The sequence below is a fragment of the Neofelis nebulosa genome, chromosome 1 (assembly GCF_028018385.1).
Source record: "Neofelis nebulosa isolate mNeoNeb1 chromosome 1, mNeoNeb1.pri, whole genome shotgun sequence".
Classification (NCBI taxonomy): domain Eukaryota; kingdom Metazoa; phylum Chordata; class Mammalia; order Carnivora; family Felidae; genus Neofelis; species Neofelis nebulosa.
The window spans coordinates 113,642,099-113,658,219 of record NC_080782.1 but is presented as its reverse complement, the minus strand read 5'-3'; the positions used below and the strand labels follow the sequence as shown (position 1 = coordinate 113,658,219).

At 39.6% G+C, this 16,121-nt stretch overlaps 1 protein-coding gene across 1 annotated transcript; it reads left to right on the top strand.

Annotated features, from left to right (window-relative positions):
• Positions 1–10,160: 10,160 nt before the first annotated feature.
• On the top strand, positions 10,161–16,070 carry GAPT (GRB2 binding adaptor protein, transmembrane). Its single transcript, XM_058731901.1, has 2 exons — positions 10,161–10,924; positions 14,025–16,070. Exon 2 carries the CDS (start codon positions 14,033–14,035, stop codon positions 14,888–14,890), a length of 858 nt encoding a protein of 285 aa, XP_058587884.1. The 5' UTR covers positions 10,161–10,924; positions 14,025–14,032; the 3' UTR covers positions 14,891–16,070.
• Positions 16,071–16,121: the final 51 nt, after the last annotated feature.

Below are 16,121 nucleotides of genomic sequence, written 5' to 3'. Positions count from 1 at the left end.
GCTGGATAAAAGATTCTTGGCTGCATATTTTTCCTGTTCATCACATTGAATATTTCCTACCATTCCTTTTTGGCCTGCCAAGTTTTAGTAGATAGGTCTGCTAGTACCCTTATGTGTCTACCTTTGTATGTTAAGGCCCATTTATACCTAACTGCTTTCAGAATTCTCTCTTTATCCTTGTATTTTGCCCATTTCACTATGATATATTGTGCAGAAGATTGATTCAAGTTACGTCTAAAGGGAGTTCTCTGTGCCTCTTGGATTTCAATGCCTGTTTCCTTCTCCAGATCAGCAAAGTTCTCAGCTATGATTTGTTCAAGCACACCTTCAGCCCCTTTCTCTCCCTTCTTCTTCTTCTGGAATTCCTGTGATACAGATATTGTTCCATATGTTGAATCACTTAGTTCTCTAATTCTCCCCTTGTAATCCTGGATTTTTTTATCTCTCTTTTCTCAGCTTCCTCTTTTTCCATAATTTTATCTTCTAATTCATCTGTTCTCCCCTCTGCCTCTTCAGTCAGCACTGTGGCCACCTCCATTTTATTTTGCACCTGATTTATAGCATTTTTTAATTCATCATGACTATTTTATAGTCCCTTGATCTCTGTAGCAATAGAGTCTCTGCTGTCCTCTATGCTTTTTTCAAGCCCAGTGATTAATTTTATGACTGTTATTCTAAATTCTTGTTCAGTTATATTTCTTAAATCTGTTTTGATCAATTCTTTAGCTGTCACTTCTTCCTGGAATTTCTTTTTGAGGAGAATTCTTCCATTTCATCATTTTGGCTAGTTTTCTGTCCCTCACGCATTTTAAAATCTTGCTGTGTGCTCCGCACCTGTGAGCACTGCTATATTAAAGGGGGGGTCATACACTGTCAAGGGCCTGGCCCTTCAGGAGGTATTATTTGGAGTGTTACTTGCTCTCTGTTGTTGTGACTTTGATTATTTTATTTCCCTACTCGTAGTGGTGTTTTGGACCCTCCATCAGGTGTGCTTTGATTTATTTGTTCCTTGAAGTAGCCCTGTAAAGGAAAACAGCCAGATAGGAGACAAAAACACACAAATACACAAACAAATAAAACAAACTAAAAACTAGAAACAACCCAAAAGCAGAAAACCAGAAACACCAGCTACAAGTAAAAAACAGGGTGGAGGCGGTGCTGATGGAAAAGCATATACAAGAAGAGAAATGACAGGGGAGGGGGAAAAAGAAAAAAATAAACATTGACCAGGCAGAGAGACTAAAAGGTTTAATCCAGAGAGAGAGAAAGGAAATTAAGGAAGGAGGCGGGGAAAAAGAAATGAAGATAAAGTTACTGAGGCAGAGAAACTATACAGCTTGATTATTCCAGAGAGAGAAAAAGGAAAGAAGGAGGTGTAGAACATGTATCAATAGAATGGATTAAATATGTCTGTTTAAACAAACCAATAACCAGAGTAACCAGCCTAGAGGAGGGAAGAGATAAGAAGGAGAAATGGAGGGGAGAATATGTCTACATAACAAGAATTGTCCTAGAATTAATCCAATGAATGCAGCTGCGCTGGTCTGGAGGAGGGGTCTGTCTGGTTCCACAGCAACTACTACTGCTCCAGTAGATATGTAGTTACCCAGTATGGAGGGGCAGAGGGGCGTGGTTTGGTGTAGGTGGGTCCCGCCTCCACTGTGAGCCCTGGGGACTCATCCCCGAGGCCCCACCTTGGTGGCCTTGGTGGTGATGGGGAGAAAAATGGTGACCCCCACCCCCCAGTCTCCTTTGGAGCCATCCTCACTGTGCCATGGACACAGACGAGGTTGTCTCACTCTGCCGACTCCCCTGCCCCCGTGCTTGGCTAGGATTTAAACTCCCACTCCCTGCGCACTAGCACTGGGGAGGTGCCTCCCAGTGCCTCCAGATATGTGGTCCCAGCTGGTTTTGTCCTGTGCCGCAGCACTTCAGGAGAGGGTGACAGTTTCTCCAGCTGTGGACTGTGCCCCTGACCTACCACCGAACACAGATGTGGCTCTCCTCCTCCCCAGGTGCGCGAACAGGGCAGCCAGCCCCAGTCCAAAGAAAGCCCCACAGTTAGAGATGGGAATCCCTCTCCGTCCCAGTCCAAGGTTTTTTCTCTTGTCAACATACAGTCCTACACTGCCCCAGCTGCTCTTTCTCTTCCCTTTGTCTCTCCGCAGAAGGGGATCTTAGTGCCTACCTGACCCTTTTTATCTCCCCCAGTTGGTAGTCACCCACCTATGGCCCATCAGGTTTCTCTCTGGCCCAGTGTCTCTCTGGTAGACTCAGTCTCTTTTCCTCCCAGACTCTTGGGTTCAAAGTCCTTTGGCTTCAGCCCTTCTTTGTTTGAGAGACACAGAAAGTATGGATCCCCTACTTCTCTGCTGTGTTGGCCTCCCTCCAGATATAAAAGGTTATTAATGAAATTAAACTCCTTTCCAGTCCTGCTGGTCCATACATCTGTTTTGTGTAAGCCAGTTTGAGTTGTGGCTGTGTCCCTTATGGCAGAGAAGTTCCAACACATATTCCATAAAGCCTATCCTAAGACATTCTAAAAGCATAGTGCAAAAATAAAAATAGTAAATTAAATAAATATGATGTAAGAGTCACAGTTTTTGTCGCAAGCAAATGATGGGTCCTATTGAAGCTTATGTTGCATCATTTTTTTTTTTTAATCAAGACTTTAGTTTTTTAGAGTGGTTTTAGGTTCACAGCAAAATTGAGGCAAAGGTACTAAGACTTCCCATATAATCCCTGCCCCCACACATGCAGGGCTGCCCCCATTATCAACACCCCCCCCCCCCAGAAGAGTGCTGCACTTGTTACTGTTGATGAACCTCCACTGTCACATCATTATCACCCAGAGTCAATGTTTACATTATAGTTTGCTTTTGGTGTAGTACATTCCATGAATTTGGACAAATATATGATGTCATTTATCCATCATTATGGATACACAGTATCTTTTACTGCCCTGCAAAGGCTTCTGTGCTCTACTTTTTCATAGCTTTCCCCTTCCCCAACCCCTAACAACCACTGATCTTTTTATAGTTTTGCCTTTCCCAGAATGCCATATAGTTGGAATCATATAGTAGGTAGCCTTTTTAGATTGGCTTCTCCTCACTAATTAATGTGCATTTTAGGTTCCTCCATACATGTTTATGGCTTGATAGCTCATTTTTTATCAGCACTGAATAATATTTCATTGTCTGGATGTACCACAGTTTATCCTCAGCCGCTAAAGGACAACTCAGTTGCTTCCAGGCTTTGGAAATTATTAATAAAGCTGCTTGGGCAGGTTTTTTGTGGACATAAGTTTTTAATTGTTTTGAGTAAATACCAAGGAACACGATGGCTGTATCAATGGTAAGAGTATGCTTAGTTCTGTAAGAAACTGCAAAGATTTTGCACCACTTGTAAGCCTAAGCACAGAAGGTTCCAGTGAGCCTGGCCCTCTTACTCCTGTGCACTTGGCTTGTCTTGACAGTATGCTTCCAGGATACTTGAAGGCCCTTTTTTACTCTCACAGAAATGTTCTTCTTTGACCTACCCCTATAGGCCATGCTTAGAAGCAGAAAATACAAAGCACCCCCTGGCTTTCACCTTATCTCTCCTGGACATCCATGTCTGATCCATGTTAGGGCCCCACCAGCTACCTAACAATGAGCTATATATTCTCATGGCACTTTTTAGATGGTTGTACCACTGACACTCCAGCCTACCAGAAGGGGCTTTGTTTGCAGTCAGGGATACTGGGACTTTCCAAAACTAAAGTTACATACATAGGTGGTAAAACTATTCCAAAGAAAAAGCAGACTAATTAACAGAAAAATGTGAATCATTTGTATTCTGGAGATGAGGGATAATATCACAGGATAGGGCAAATTGGAGCTTCCAAAGTAGTGGTGATTTTCAGTTTTTCCACCCAAGTGTTAATACATTGGTGCTTTTTAGAATATATGTATGTGTGTGTATAAACATATACATAAACATGTTTGTGTATAAATATGGAATATAGATATATATGTATATGCATATACATGTATGTTTTATTAACTCTGGTGTGTGTTTATGTTTAACAGCAAAAACACTGTTGCTTTAGCTCAAAGGTTATTCTCTCAGATTCATCCCTGTTGCTTTCATTTATTCACTCAGCCAACATTTATTGAACTTCTTCACATGACATGATAGACACTGCTAAAAATAGAGCAGTGAATAAGACATGATCCCTGTTCTTATTAAATTAACACTCATAAGGTAAGGGAATAAAAGAATAAATATATATATATATATATATATATATATATATATATATATATATATAATATATAAAAGTATTAGTACTACAGGCTCTGATGAAAATAAATGGTATGTTGCGAAAGCCAAAGAGAAGGAGGGGAGGGTGTGAGAGGGGATGGGAGACAGTGTAGGGATGGACTTTAGAGTGGGAAGCTCCAACAAAGCATCCCTAAGGAGGTGACATTTGAGAGGAAGCCGGAAGGAGAGGTGCGCAGGCGTAGGAAGATCTGGGAGAATACAATCGAATTAAAAGGAGCAACTGATGCAGGGCCTTTGGCAGGAAGGAACTAGAAGAGTTGAAGGGTTAGAGAGAAGACAGTGTCTCGGGCTGCGTGAGAGTGAGGAGAGAGGAGACAACAACAAGCAGGGGCTAGACCTTGAAAAGCCTTACCGCCTGTGGTAGGGGTTGGGATTTAACTCCCAGACTATAAGGAACCACTCAATGGTCTTACGCAGGGGGCTGATGTAGGATTTATACTTGAGATGTAACACTCTTTCAAGTTTCAGATACAGCACTGTAGGATGACCACATTAGGAGGAAGAAGACCAGTAAATTGCTCAGGCAAGAGATTAGGAGGTTTGGAATAAAGGTATACCCTTGCTTATACAGAGCCCTGGGTAGACTATGGAATAGCACTAAGTCCGGTCACAGCTAAACGTAAGACCATTTTTGTCATTCTCCGTGACAGTAACAAGGGCCACCATGCTCAGGCCCCATTGTGAGTATGTCACTTTCCTATGAAATGTTCAGAAAAAAGATTCTTTTTTTTAAATTTTATTTTGGTGGTTTGTTTGTTTTTGGTGTTTTTTGTTTGTTTGTTTGTTTGTTTGAGAGTGAGTAGGGGATTGGCAGAGGGAGAAGGAGACAGAATCCCAAGCAGCCTCCATGCTGTCAGCACAGAGCCTATTGTGGGGTTCGAATCCACAAACCATGAGACCGTGACCTGAGCCAGAATCAAGAGTGGGATGCTTAACTGACTGAGCCACCCAGGTGCTCCCAGAAAAAAATATTCTTCGTCATGGGCTTTCTGATCTTGCATGTCAGTTCTCTCATTTTTATACCTCCTCCATTACTTTCTAAGAACTCTCATACTTCCTTAGAACCCAAGAAAAGCTCTCCTCCAGCCACCAAACTTATTTACCCCCACCAGCTGAGCCACCACCTGTAGCGCAGGTCAAATATTCTGAAAGAGAGAGGGATTCAACTGTGTACCATTTGGAATAAAGCAGGTTTTAATCTGGGACTTCTCAGGAATTTGGTTACATAATGAAAGAGTAAAAGGGCTGTTCATAATACTAATACTTTAGTGCTTTTAACCTCTGTTAAGGTTAAAGCACCAGGTCTGGATTCAAGTCACATGGTCTGAGTTTGAATTCAGACTCTGGCTCAAGCTCTATGATGGTCAATAGGTAATTCGGTCCCTCAATGCCTCAGTTTCCTCACCTCCTATCCAGTGTGTAAAACCCATCTTTATGCTTTTTGTGAGAATTAAAAAAGAAAATTCATATAAGGGGCCCAGAGGGCACTGGGACACATGCTCAAGGGTGAAGTAGATGTGAACTATTAGTGCCATTGCAGCCAGCGTACAAATTCCTAGGTGTTTTTAATAACATGTATTTCTCCAATGAACCTTGAGCACTTTCCAGATTTTTTTTTCTTGTAACATTATCTCTCAAGTTCCATTTTTATAGTAAAGAAAATTAAAGGGGCACTTGGGTGGTTCAGTCAATTAAGCGTCCCGACGCTTGGTTTTGGCTCAGGTCATGATCTCTCAGTTTCGTGAGTTCAAGACCCACATCAGGCTCTACGCTGACAGTGTGGAGCCTGCTTGAGATTCTCTCTCTCCCTCTCTCTGCTCTCCCTACCCTTGCACTGTGTCTGTCTTTCTTAGAAATAGATAAACTTTAAAAAGAAAGAAAACTGAAGAGTTGAGTGGTTGATTGGAGATCATACAGCAGAGTCCTAGGATTTTAGTTCATAAAAGACCTGAGTGCTCAATACTGCTGGGAACTTCCTACCTGAGGAGCTTTTTAAAAAACTACTGATGTTTCAGACACCTGGGTGGGTCAGTTGGTTGAGCATCCAACTTTGACTCAGGTCATGATCTCTCAGTTCATGGGTTCGAGCGCCACGTCAGGCTCTGTGCTGACAGCTCAGAGTGAGGGAGCCTGCTTTGGATTCTGTGTCTCCCTCTCTCTCTGTCCTGTCCCTGCTCATGCTCTGTCTCTCTCTGTCTCTCAAAGATGAATAAACATTTAAAAATTAAAAAAAAAACCTATTGATGTTTAGTTATACCCTTAGATATTTTTGCTTTAATTTTTGTGGACCGGAACCCAAGCATCAATATCTTTAAAAGTTCCTCAGGAGATTTTAGTGAACAACTATAGTTAAGACCAATGACCTCGGAGTGTCTGCATGACTCAGTCAGTTAAGTGTCCGACTTTGGCTCAGGTCATGATCTCAGGGTTCGTGGGTTCGAGCCCTGTGTAGGGCTCTGGGCTGACAGCTTAGAGCCTGGAGCCTGTTCTGGATTCTGTGTCTCACTCTCTCTGCCCCTTCTCTCTCTCTCTTTCAAAAATAAATAAACATTAAAAAAAGAACCAATTACCCACTAAAATCCATTTTGCAGATGAGAAAATTGAGATTCTCTGTGATAGAATGACTGGCCCAAGCTAGTTAATAATGTCAGAGATAGGGATGGACTCTGAAGACGAAAAGGAGATAGTCTTAAAATTCTAGTAAATTAACCAATAAAAGGCATATATCACCGTGAGAGTTATGTCTCCTAAGAAAGAACAACATGACTTTAGCCTGTTCTATGATTAATGTACCTATAAGGAAGCACAGACAATGGGTTCAGAGAAACTCATGTGGGAGTACCTGACAGCTTACTTGAGGCCATTAACCACTTATGCCCCACGCACTTCAGCTGTTGCTTTCTGGGTGAATGTTCATTGGTCATCTGAAGCTGAATTGCCTTCTGAAGTCTATTTCCTAGAGGGAGAAAAGGGGACCCTACTTATCAGGGCCTTTTCAGACAGGTCCCTAGCCCCTACCCACTCTGGGAATATTTGGCTAGTTATTTTATTCACCTCCTACTACTCCTCATGGGAATAGAGTTACACAGGACATCATCTCAGGTAGGGAGGGTAAATCTATAGAAGTTACTATTCTCTGCTTCTCCTATTTTCTCACTCAGAATCAGTGTACATGGGAGATTTTTCAGGGTCTTAATGCAAAGGATTTAGAGTTGTGCCTTCCTCTTTAAGCTAACCTACCGCCCCAGTGTCCCCCTCCTGCCAGGTGTGAAATGGTTACGCTGGTCTTCACTGTCCTGTATGTGGGAGAGAGTGTCTGCTAGGCTCTACTTCTCACATCCAGGCTGACTTTTGGGTGAAGTTTCAAACTATAGCCAGGTACTTAAAATTGGTGATCTGTTATGCCTCTCAACATTTACTGAAGAAGTTGGCAGAAGCTAACAATGATTTGGTATCTGCTGTTAACTCTAGTTTACAATGCCTTCCTCAACTGAACAGAAACTCTGTTGAAATAGTTAACAGTTACCTGACTTGTGAAATCATATCCACAGTCTAAGATGAATGGGGAGTCTTTTTACCATAGGAGTGCTAAATTATTCAGCTTTCAATTTTAGTCATGTTTTCAGTGTTTTTTTTTTCCTTAATGAATGATTGCTCAGTTTTCCCAATGTTTGTTTATTTCATTCTGAAGGAAAAAAAAGGGGAAAACACTGGGGGAGGGAGGGAGTGTTGTTCAACTGAAGCTGAAGCAAGCTTTAAGTCGTGTTATCTGATCTGTGTAGCAATTAGGAAAGACTCATGATGAAAAGAGGGAGTTGGACTAAAAGGAAGTATATGCTACACTTGAAAACCAGTTTCAAAAATCCTCTTCTGAATGCAACGAACATTTATATTGTTCATTTGTACTTGGTAGAACTTGAAGGAAGCTAAGGGATCACCCAATCCATTGTTGTCTTATGGATGAAGAAAGCAAGACTGAGAAGTTCTGTTACTTGCCCAAGATGCCAGAATTATTTCTTTTAGGTAAAACTGCTTTGTACTTATCTATTTTTAAGTTGAACATGATTTTTCAGCACCTCATCTTTAAGTCAAGGTGTGCCAATGAAAGACCATTTATATAATCTCAGAAAGTAAAAATTCCCTACTTTGACTGGGCTGGAGCCCAAGATTCATTACTAACTCCCCTCTTTCTTACCACCAGCCTTACCAACCTCCAGACTCAAGAAACTCTAGATAAATTTGGAATTCAACGAGCTGAAAGTCTGCCTATAGTTGAACAAAGTGTTTCTCCATCCAAATGAGTAGACCAGACCAGTCTACCAAAGGAGATGGTAATCTGAATGAATAAAAAACATATCTTAGATATTAGATAGATTATCTCAACTTTTTGTGACTTTTTAAAGAATTGTCTTATCATACATTCCCAATTTCTTTCAATTAACATACAGTTTGCATAGAGTGCCCAAATCATAAATAGAGAGCGTGATGAATGGTTATATATAACCACCACAAAGATCGAGATATAGAACGTTTCTGGCATCTGAGAAGGCTCCCAGTCTATAGTAATCACCATTTTGCTGTCTTCTACCATCATCTGTTTGTAGATAAGCTTTCCATGGTTTAAGAATGGAATCTTACAGTCTGTACTCTTTTGTGCATCACTCTTTAAAGTCTACATTATATTTCTGAGATCCATCTATGTTGTTGTAATCTATTAGTAGTTCAAGTTTTTTATTGCTATATGTAGTATTCAGTTTCATGAATTTATCATGTTCTCTTTACCCACTGTATTGTTGAGGGACCTTTGAAATGTTTCTAAAGCATTAGGATATTTTTAATTTAAAGCAGTTATAAACAGAAATGGCCCTCATTTCTGTTGAGTATATACCTAGGAGTGAAATTCCTAGGCCTTTTTGTTTTTTTGTTTTTCTTACATTATCAGTTTTGTTTGTTTTTGTTTGGGTTTTGGTTTTTGTTTTGTTTTGTTTTAGCCCTGGACTGTAATCAGACTTTTCTAAGTTGGCCAATGAACCATAACAATGTACCTCTCTTTAGGCCTGACATGAGTTTCAGGGGGTAGATTTCACAGTTTAGAATGGAACACCAATAAGGTACTATCTTTCATGGTTCATTCCCAACAGCCCTTCATAACCTCCTTCCCTCAGGGGTTTTTGCCTGGAACCCTTCTATTCTGCCTTGATTAACTCCCTTTTATTTTATGAGCCTTAGCTCAGGTCGTGCATTCCCTGACCATTCTGAAATGGATGTCTCTTTTCCTTACTCCCCACTTATAATACTCCCCATTTATAAGCAGAGAGGACTCTCTGCTTAAGTGTGTCCTTCCTAGCCCTTATCACCTTGATCTGAAATGACCTGTGGATACAGCAGCCTCTTCCAGGAGGTTTCATTGCTACAAGGCAGTTCGTTCATTATGGCATCCCCGCTGCTTAGCACAGGCACGATGCCTGGCACAATGTCAGTCCCCAATCTGTGTTGACAGTATTGCTCTTCTGATGTCTGGTTGGTGTTTCAGCAATGAAGTCTTCTTCTTTTAAATCCCCTGATACAAGGGAAATCCTCTGGAGTTGAGAAACTTCCAATGCAATTTAAAAGGCAAAATTTCCATTGCTTTATGATCTCGTCTTTTTAATTCAGCATTTTCCATTTTTATACTCTGTGGAGTTGGTCTCTGAGAAATGCTGCTAAATAAGAGATCTATGTGGGAAACCTGTTACTCATCCAAGCAAGCCAGCAAGTGTAGTGGTTTAGTACACAGGTGCCGGAGGCAGCCTGCCAGGCCACACTGGGTGGGTGATGATGTTACCACCCTGCTTCCATTTCCTCCTCTGTACCATAGGGTGAAGAGCAGCCCTATTCTCTGGAGTTGTTGTCAGAATTCACTGAGGAGTACACCAAACGTTTAGGAGACTTACTGAGTGTCCAGAATGTGCCGGTTACTATTATTAAAGAGTTTTTCTTTCTACCTACTAGAAAATCACAGAAATAGCACAACTCAGAATATACTTACTTGGGAAATTCCTGTGTCATCAACTTAAAGAATATGAACACTTTCTGATCCAAAATTGGGACACTGGCTTGACAAGTGTAAATGTAACTTGCGGCGATGGGACATAATATTTCAAAGGAGGACTCTTTTAGCAATCCCACGAGCAAACAAATCAACAAGACCTCTATGTAACTACATTTTAAAATCTCTGTTTTTAAAAAAATTTTAAGTGCAAGTGCGAAAATGACTCTTATTGACTGTGAAGGGAGGACTGCACCTTTTATTTATATTGCACAAACAAAAAAAGCATCTGGGCTTCATGCATCATTTTCTGATCATTTTCTGATTTAGTTGGAGAATTATTACTTGATAACAAGAAGGGCTGAGCTTCCTTTTTCAAAATCTCATGCCATTTATCTTAATTCTGGTGCATCTGATAAGAACTTCCTCTAGAGCCAGGAAACTTTGCAAGTATGAAATAATCTGAAAGGAGGACGTAAAGAAGGAAGTAACTGACCAAAGCAAAAAAGAGGAACATCAAAGCAGGTTTAACCAAAAGAACAGAAGGGAGCTTGGCACAGCAGTCTCAAGGTAAGAACCTGATTTAAGGTGTGTGGCTAATGAACAACTGTAAGAAACAAATTCATTTTAAATAATCAGTGACTTTTTTTATGTTACCAGACACAGTTTTTAGATGGCCTTTGGTGGTGATAGGGGGAAATATCAGTTTACAAACGGAGGGTGATGTTAGTGTCTTTACCAGTATATATGCTTACACGTGTAAGATTAGGCTTTTCCAAACACAAGGACAATATCTGCCTTTGAAAATTCCAGAAGTCTATCAACCACTTGTAATTTTAGGACAAATGAATAATTGTTAGTCTGTTGGAACTGCTTTCAGGAATGAAAACAGTCTTCTGTAAGATTGGGCAAAGTTAGGCTTACTGGGATGTTAAGCTATCTTTGAAGGGCTCTTGTTTAACACATGGTTTTCATTCTAGTGGGTCTTTCCTTTTTGCCTCTCAGAGTTTTTCCTGTTAAGTTATTTTAGAGAAAGGAAAAGGATGCATTTTTTCTCCTGTAAGAAGTTTTCTTGTGTTTATTTCAGTAAGTACTTCTTTTGACAAACAGTTTTAATATTTGAAATGTTCTGGAGTGCCTACATAGAAGAAAATAGATGGTAAAAATAAATTCTCCTCTTGGAAATTGAGAGGGCAATTTATTACCTTATCCTCAGCAATAGTTAGCCTTCCCCACTTTTGTTGCAAGCCTAGCACCTTTTAATAAGGTGATTAATTTTAATCTATATTTGAAATTCTGTTCAAATGTGGTAACAAATTTTTACTTAAACGAGTAATCACTTTTAACATAAAATATCTTACATATGATCTGTTCTCATCTGCTTTAGAAAGGAAATGAGATCCTAATGGTTAAAGTCATTTGCCAAATATTTGCCTTGACATAAGCATTGTGTCTGACCTTATAAAGGAGAGAATTTACCACGATTATAAAGAGATTAAAAGATGTCTAGATCCGGGCTATCTGTCCATATAGTTTTATCAAATAAATTATATAAAAGATAACTGCATGTCATATATAATTTGGTATTTTGTGTGACATGCCAAACTGAAAATTTGCACATTGATGTATTCCCATGGTGAAAAAATTTAGAAAACTTTACTGTCTTGTGTGAATACTCACTGAAAGCAGGGCTCAACTTTGTGGGGTTTCCCTTTACCTGTTTACTGTTACTGTTGTTATCCTAATGCAGTTTGCTCTATTCACTAACAAATATTTAAGAAAGTAGCTCTTCTGTGTCTAGTGCTGGATTTGGTAATGTAAAGATAAATAAGAACTCCAGCCCTCACGAATCTCAGAGCTAATCAAGCTTTAAAATTTTAGCGATAGATGTTTTTGATAGCCATTTATAGAAATGTGGGTAAGAATAGTATTTGGAGGAAAACTTTGCTTGGATTCTGATTCAGTCACTTCTTAGTTATTCGGGAAGTTACTTGAACTCTTTAATCCTCTCCTCGCTCTTCTGTAAAATGGACATAACAATAGTATCTACTTCATACAGCAGCTGTGGGATCAAAGGAGATAATCCATCTATCTAAAAGTGTTTTAAAGCTGAAACGAAATAAGCTCTTAACTAAATATTATCAATACTGACATTCACTAGATAATGATCATCCCACAAGCACTGTTCACAATATTGGATGACTATAGCTAACAATACTGTATTGTATATTTGAAAGTTGCTAAGAGGGTAGATCTTAAAAGTTATCATGACAAGAAAAAAATTGTAGCTATGTGAGGTGATGATCACCAGCTAAATTTAGTGCAGTGATCATTTTGCAATAATACATATGTCAAATCATCATGTTGTATATACCTTGAACAAATACAAAGTTGTATATCAATTATATCTCAATAAAACTGGAAACAATGAGGGGCGCCTGGGTGGCTCAGTTGGTTGAGCGGCCGAACGGCCGACTTCGGCTCAGGTCATGATCTCATGGTCCGTGAGTTTGAGCCCCGCATCGGGCTCTGTGCTGACAGCTCAGAGCCTGGAACCTGTTTTAGATTCTATGTCTCCCTCTCTCTGACCCTCCCCCGTTCATGCTCTGTCTCTCTCTGTCTCAAAAATAAATAAACGTTAACAAAAAAAATTAAAACTGGAAACAATGAAAATGGTATTAGATGTAACTATTTCTGTGTCTAGGCTAAGAACATAGAGTAATACTATTTTGTTGATAAAATCATAATACAACAACTCAATCTGGCTATAAATGCTTTTCATTTCTCTCTTCATTGCTATTTTAAAGCATTGACAGAAAACATTCTAAAATTATCTTAATTGAAATTTTTTTTTGCTGGAAGTTGTGAGAGCACTAGTGATAGGAAGGCTTTCAAAGTATTCTTAGATATTTTATGTAATATAAAAGAGCTATTGTCTTCTATTAAGTATAAACTATGCCCTTTAGAAGATGTATCTTAGTATATGTGCTGCCAAAGTGAGCGCTAGAAGATGTGTGTCAAGTTTTAAACTGTTGACTTAAGCAATTAGATGCTGACGTTAGGAGTCATTTGTTTCTTGACTCATTTATTTAATAAATATCAGTTGAACCCTTTTCTGCACTAGCTGTTAATGGTGTTCTCTAGGAATATAAAGACGAAAGACCCAACCCCCGCCCACCATTTAACCAGGTAGGAAGACACACAGTTCCCTGTAAGTTAGGCTATCATGCTCTACCAGGGAATGGATTCATTAATAGGGAAGTACAGAGGAAGGAGTGATTAAGGAAAAGACATCGTCCTTGACTACGCCACAGGCATCACGGAGGAGGTGATAAGCAATGGAAATTATTGCCCGTGTGTACTCGTATCGCTTCCACCTGTTGCATTCAAAGCATTGCATTTCACTTGAAAATTATTAGCCTCATTGTCAAAAGTCATGTTGAAATCTAATTAATAAAATCACTCACACTTGGCCAGATAGAGGTTCTTCTCTTTTTCTCTCTTCACAACAGCTAGTACTCCTCTTTTGTAGCAGGAACTCACTAAGTGCTGGTGCTTAATATGGTGGTAGATATTGGCAGATTTTTTATTATGCTATGTAATAAATATAAAACTAATGTTTTGTTATGCTATGAAATAAACACACAATTAATATGTTTTTAATTTATAGGTGTCTGGATGGCAGATCGTTCAACCTTCTCTTTCTTGAGTTGTCTACTCTGCCATTATCTTCCACTCATTTCTGCTTCATTTTGTGATTCATTTATAGAAAGGGAAGTGGAGTCGAGTAAAATCCCCCCCGACATCGTGCAAGTGTACATTAATGATTGTACTGTAAAAAACATCACATACAACAAGAACGATCTTCAAAGACTCCGTTTACTCATCCTCTCCTCTAATTGTATCAGGACTTTGCCAAATGATGTTCTTTCACATCTGAAAAAGAAATGCCTGAAAGAGCTTCCAAGATTCCTTCTTAACTCTACCCTACAAGGAATTACGCTGGTCTGCACCTGTGAATTCATTAAGGGCCACACCACACTACTAAACACTGCTTGTGCAGAAATGTTGAAAAGCTGTGGAAATACTTCAGTGGCCGTTTCTATAGGACTTTCCCTTCTTTTACTGTTGTTGATCTGTGGAATTGGGTGTGTTTGGCACTGGAAACACCATAACCCAGTGCAATTTACCTTACCAAGGTTTTTGCAGAGGAGAAGCAGCAGGAGAAAAGACTATGCTAAAACGCTCTCAGATCCCCTCACTGTCAGCTCAAGGCATAAAATCTCAGTTCAGACCCAAGACTATACATCTACTGGGAGAGGGGTTAACATGTATGACAACTATGAAAATGTGGAAGTCGGTCCTCCCAGAGCTAAAGAAGAAACTGATAAGGAACTATATGAGAACACTCGGCCCACCAATTTCGAGGAGCATATCTATGGAAATGAGACATCATCTCAATATTACAACTTCCAGAAGCCTAGCACTTCTGAAGTCTCTCAAGATGAAGACATATATATTCTTCCAGATTCATAACTTTTCAAAACACTGGGTTCAGTTATTAGAGGATAAATATTCACTGGGACTTTTATTGTACTTATGCCATTGTTAATCCTGTTCTTCGAGTGAAACTCAACGATCTTTTGTCTGTCTCCACCCTTCTGAACCTTCTCTCTGTGTATCACTGTGGGTTAATTCCAGGGATCCCCTTTACCCTCATTTTGCTTGATTAATTCTGCATTGTGTTATATTGATTCTTCCTTCTGTTACCTGTTATCTTTTTCTTTTATTTCTCTCTCTACCATCTTTTCTGGCTCAAGATTGCTGTCAGTCTCCTAACAAGTCTTTCTGGCTCTAGTGTCTACACATTCACCCATGATGTTGCCAGATTTATCTTCAGAAAATATTTCGAATGCTGCATCACTCCTTTGCTGAAACCTCTTAGTGTCTCCTCTTTGCAAACGACATACTATTTATAATTTTTTTTAATTTTTAAAATGTTTTAAATTTATTTTTGAAAGAGAGAGAGAGACAGAGTACAAGTGGGAGAGGGGCAGAGGGAGAGGGAGACAGAATCCACAAAGCAGGCTCCAGGCTCTGAGCTGTCAGCACAAAGTCCAACACGGGGCTCAAACCCGTGAACCACGAGATCATGACCTGAGCCGAAGTCAGATGCTCAACCAACTGAGCCACCCAGGTGTCCCAATGTACTATTTATAATCTAACTCTAGGACTTATGATTTCCCACAGTTGGTTCCAGTTTACTTTTCCAGTGACTCCTAGTAATTTCTCACTTGACTGCTTTCCTCATAATCATATGAGAATTGCCAGACCCATCCCTCCTCCATGGCTTTGTTGATGTGCCCCCTTTCAAGCCTGCCTCATATGGTAACTTCTTCCACATGTCTTCTGAGTTATTCCAAACCTGCCTTTACCTTTTTCTTTTCTTATTTCCTATAGATTTTTCTGCCTGTTTAAGTCTCTGGGAATTCAAACATATGAATGTTTTCTATGGCATTTTACTATTTAATGTCATATGAGAATGTCTTAAATTCCTTGCTAAGTAATAAGGAAGTGCCTCATATTCATATTTTAAATCCAGTGCCTAGACCATTATATGAAGCAATCAGTATTGGTCAATTGACAAGAATTAAGGTGTGTATTTTACTCAGCAGTTTGGAGAAAAATCTAATAAATTCATTCATTCAAGAAATATTTTTCAAGTACCATCTATGTACTTTTACTCGGCACATGGAAGGGGTAAAAC

Excerpts from the sequence above, each read along its gene's own strand:
- GAPT (XM_058731901.1), top strand. The coding sequence starts at position 14,033 with ATGGCAGATCGTTCAACCTTCTCTTTCTTGAGTTGTCTACTCTGCCAT.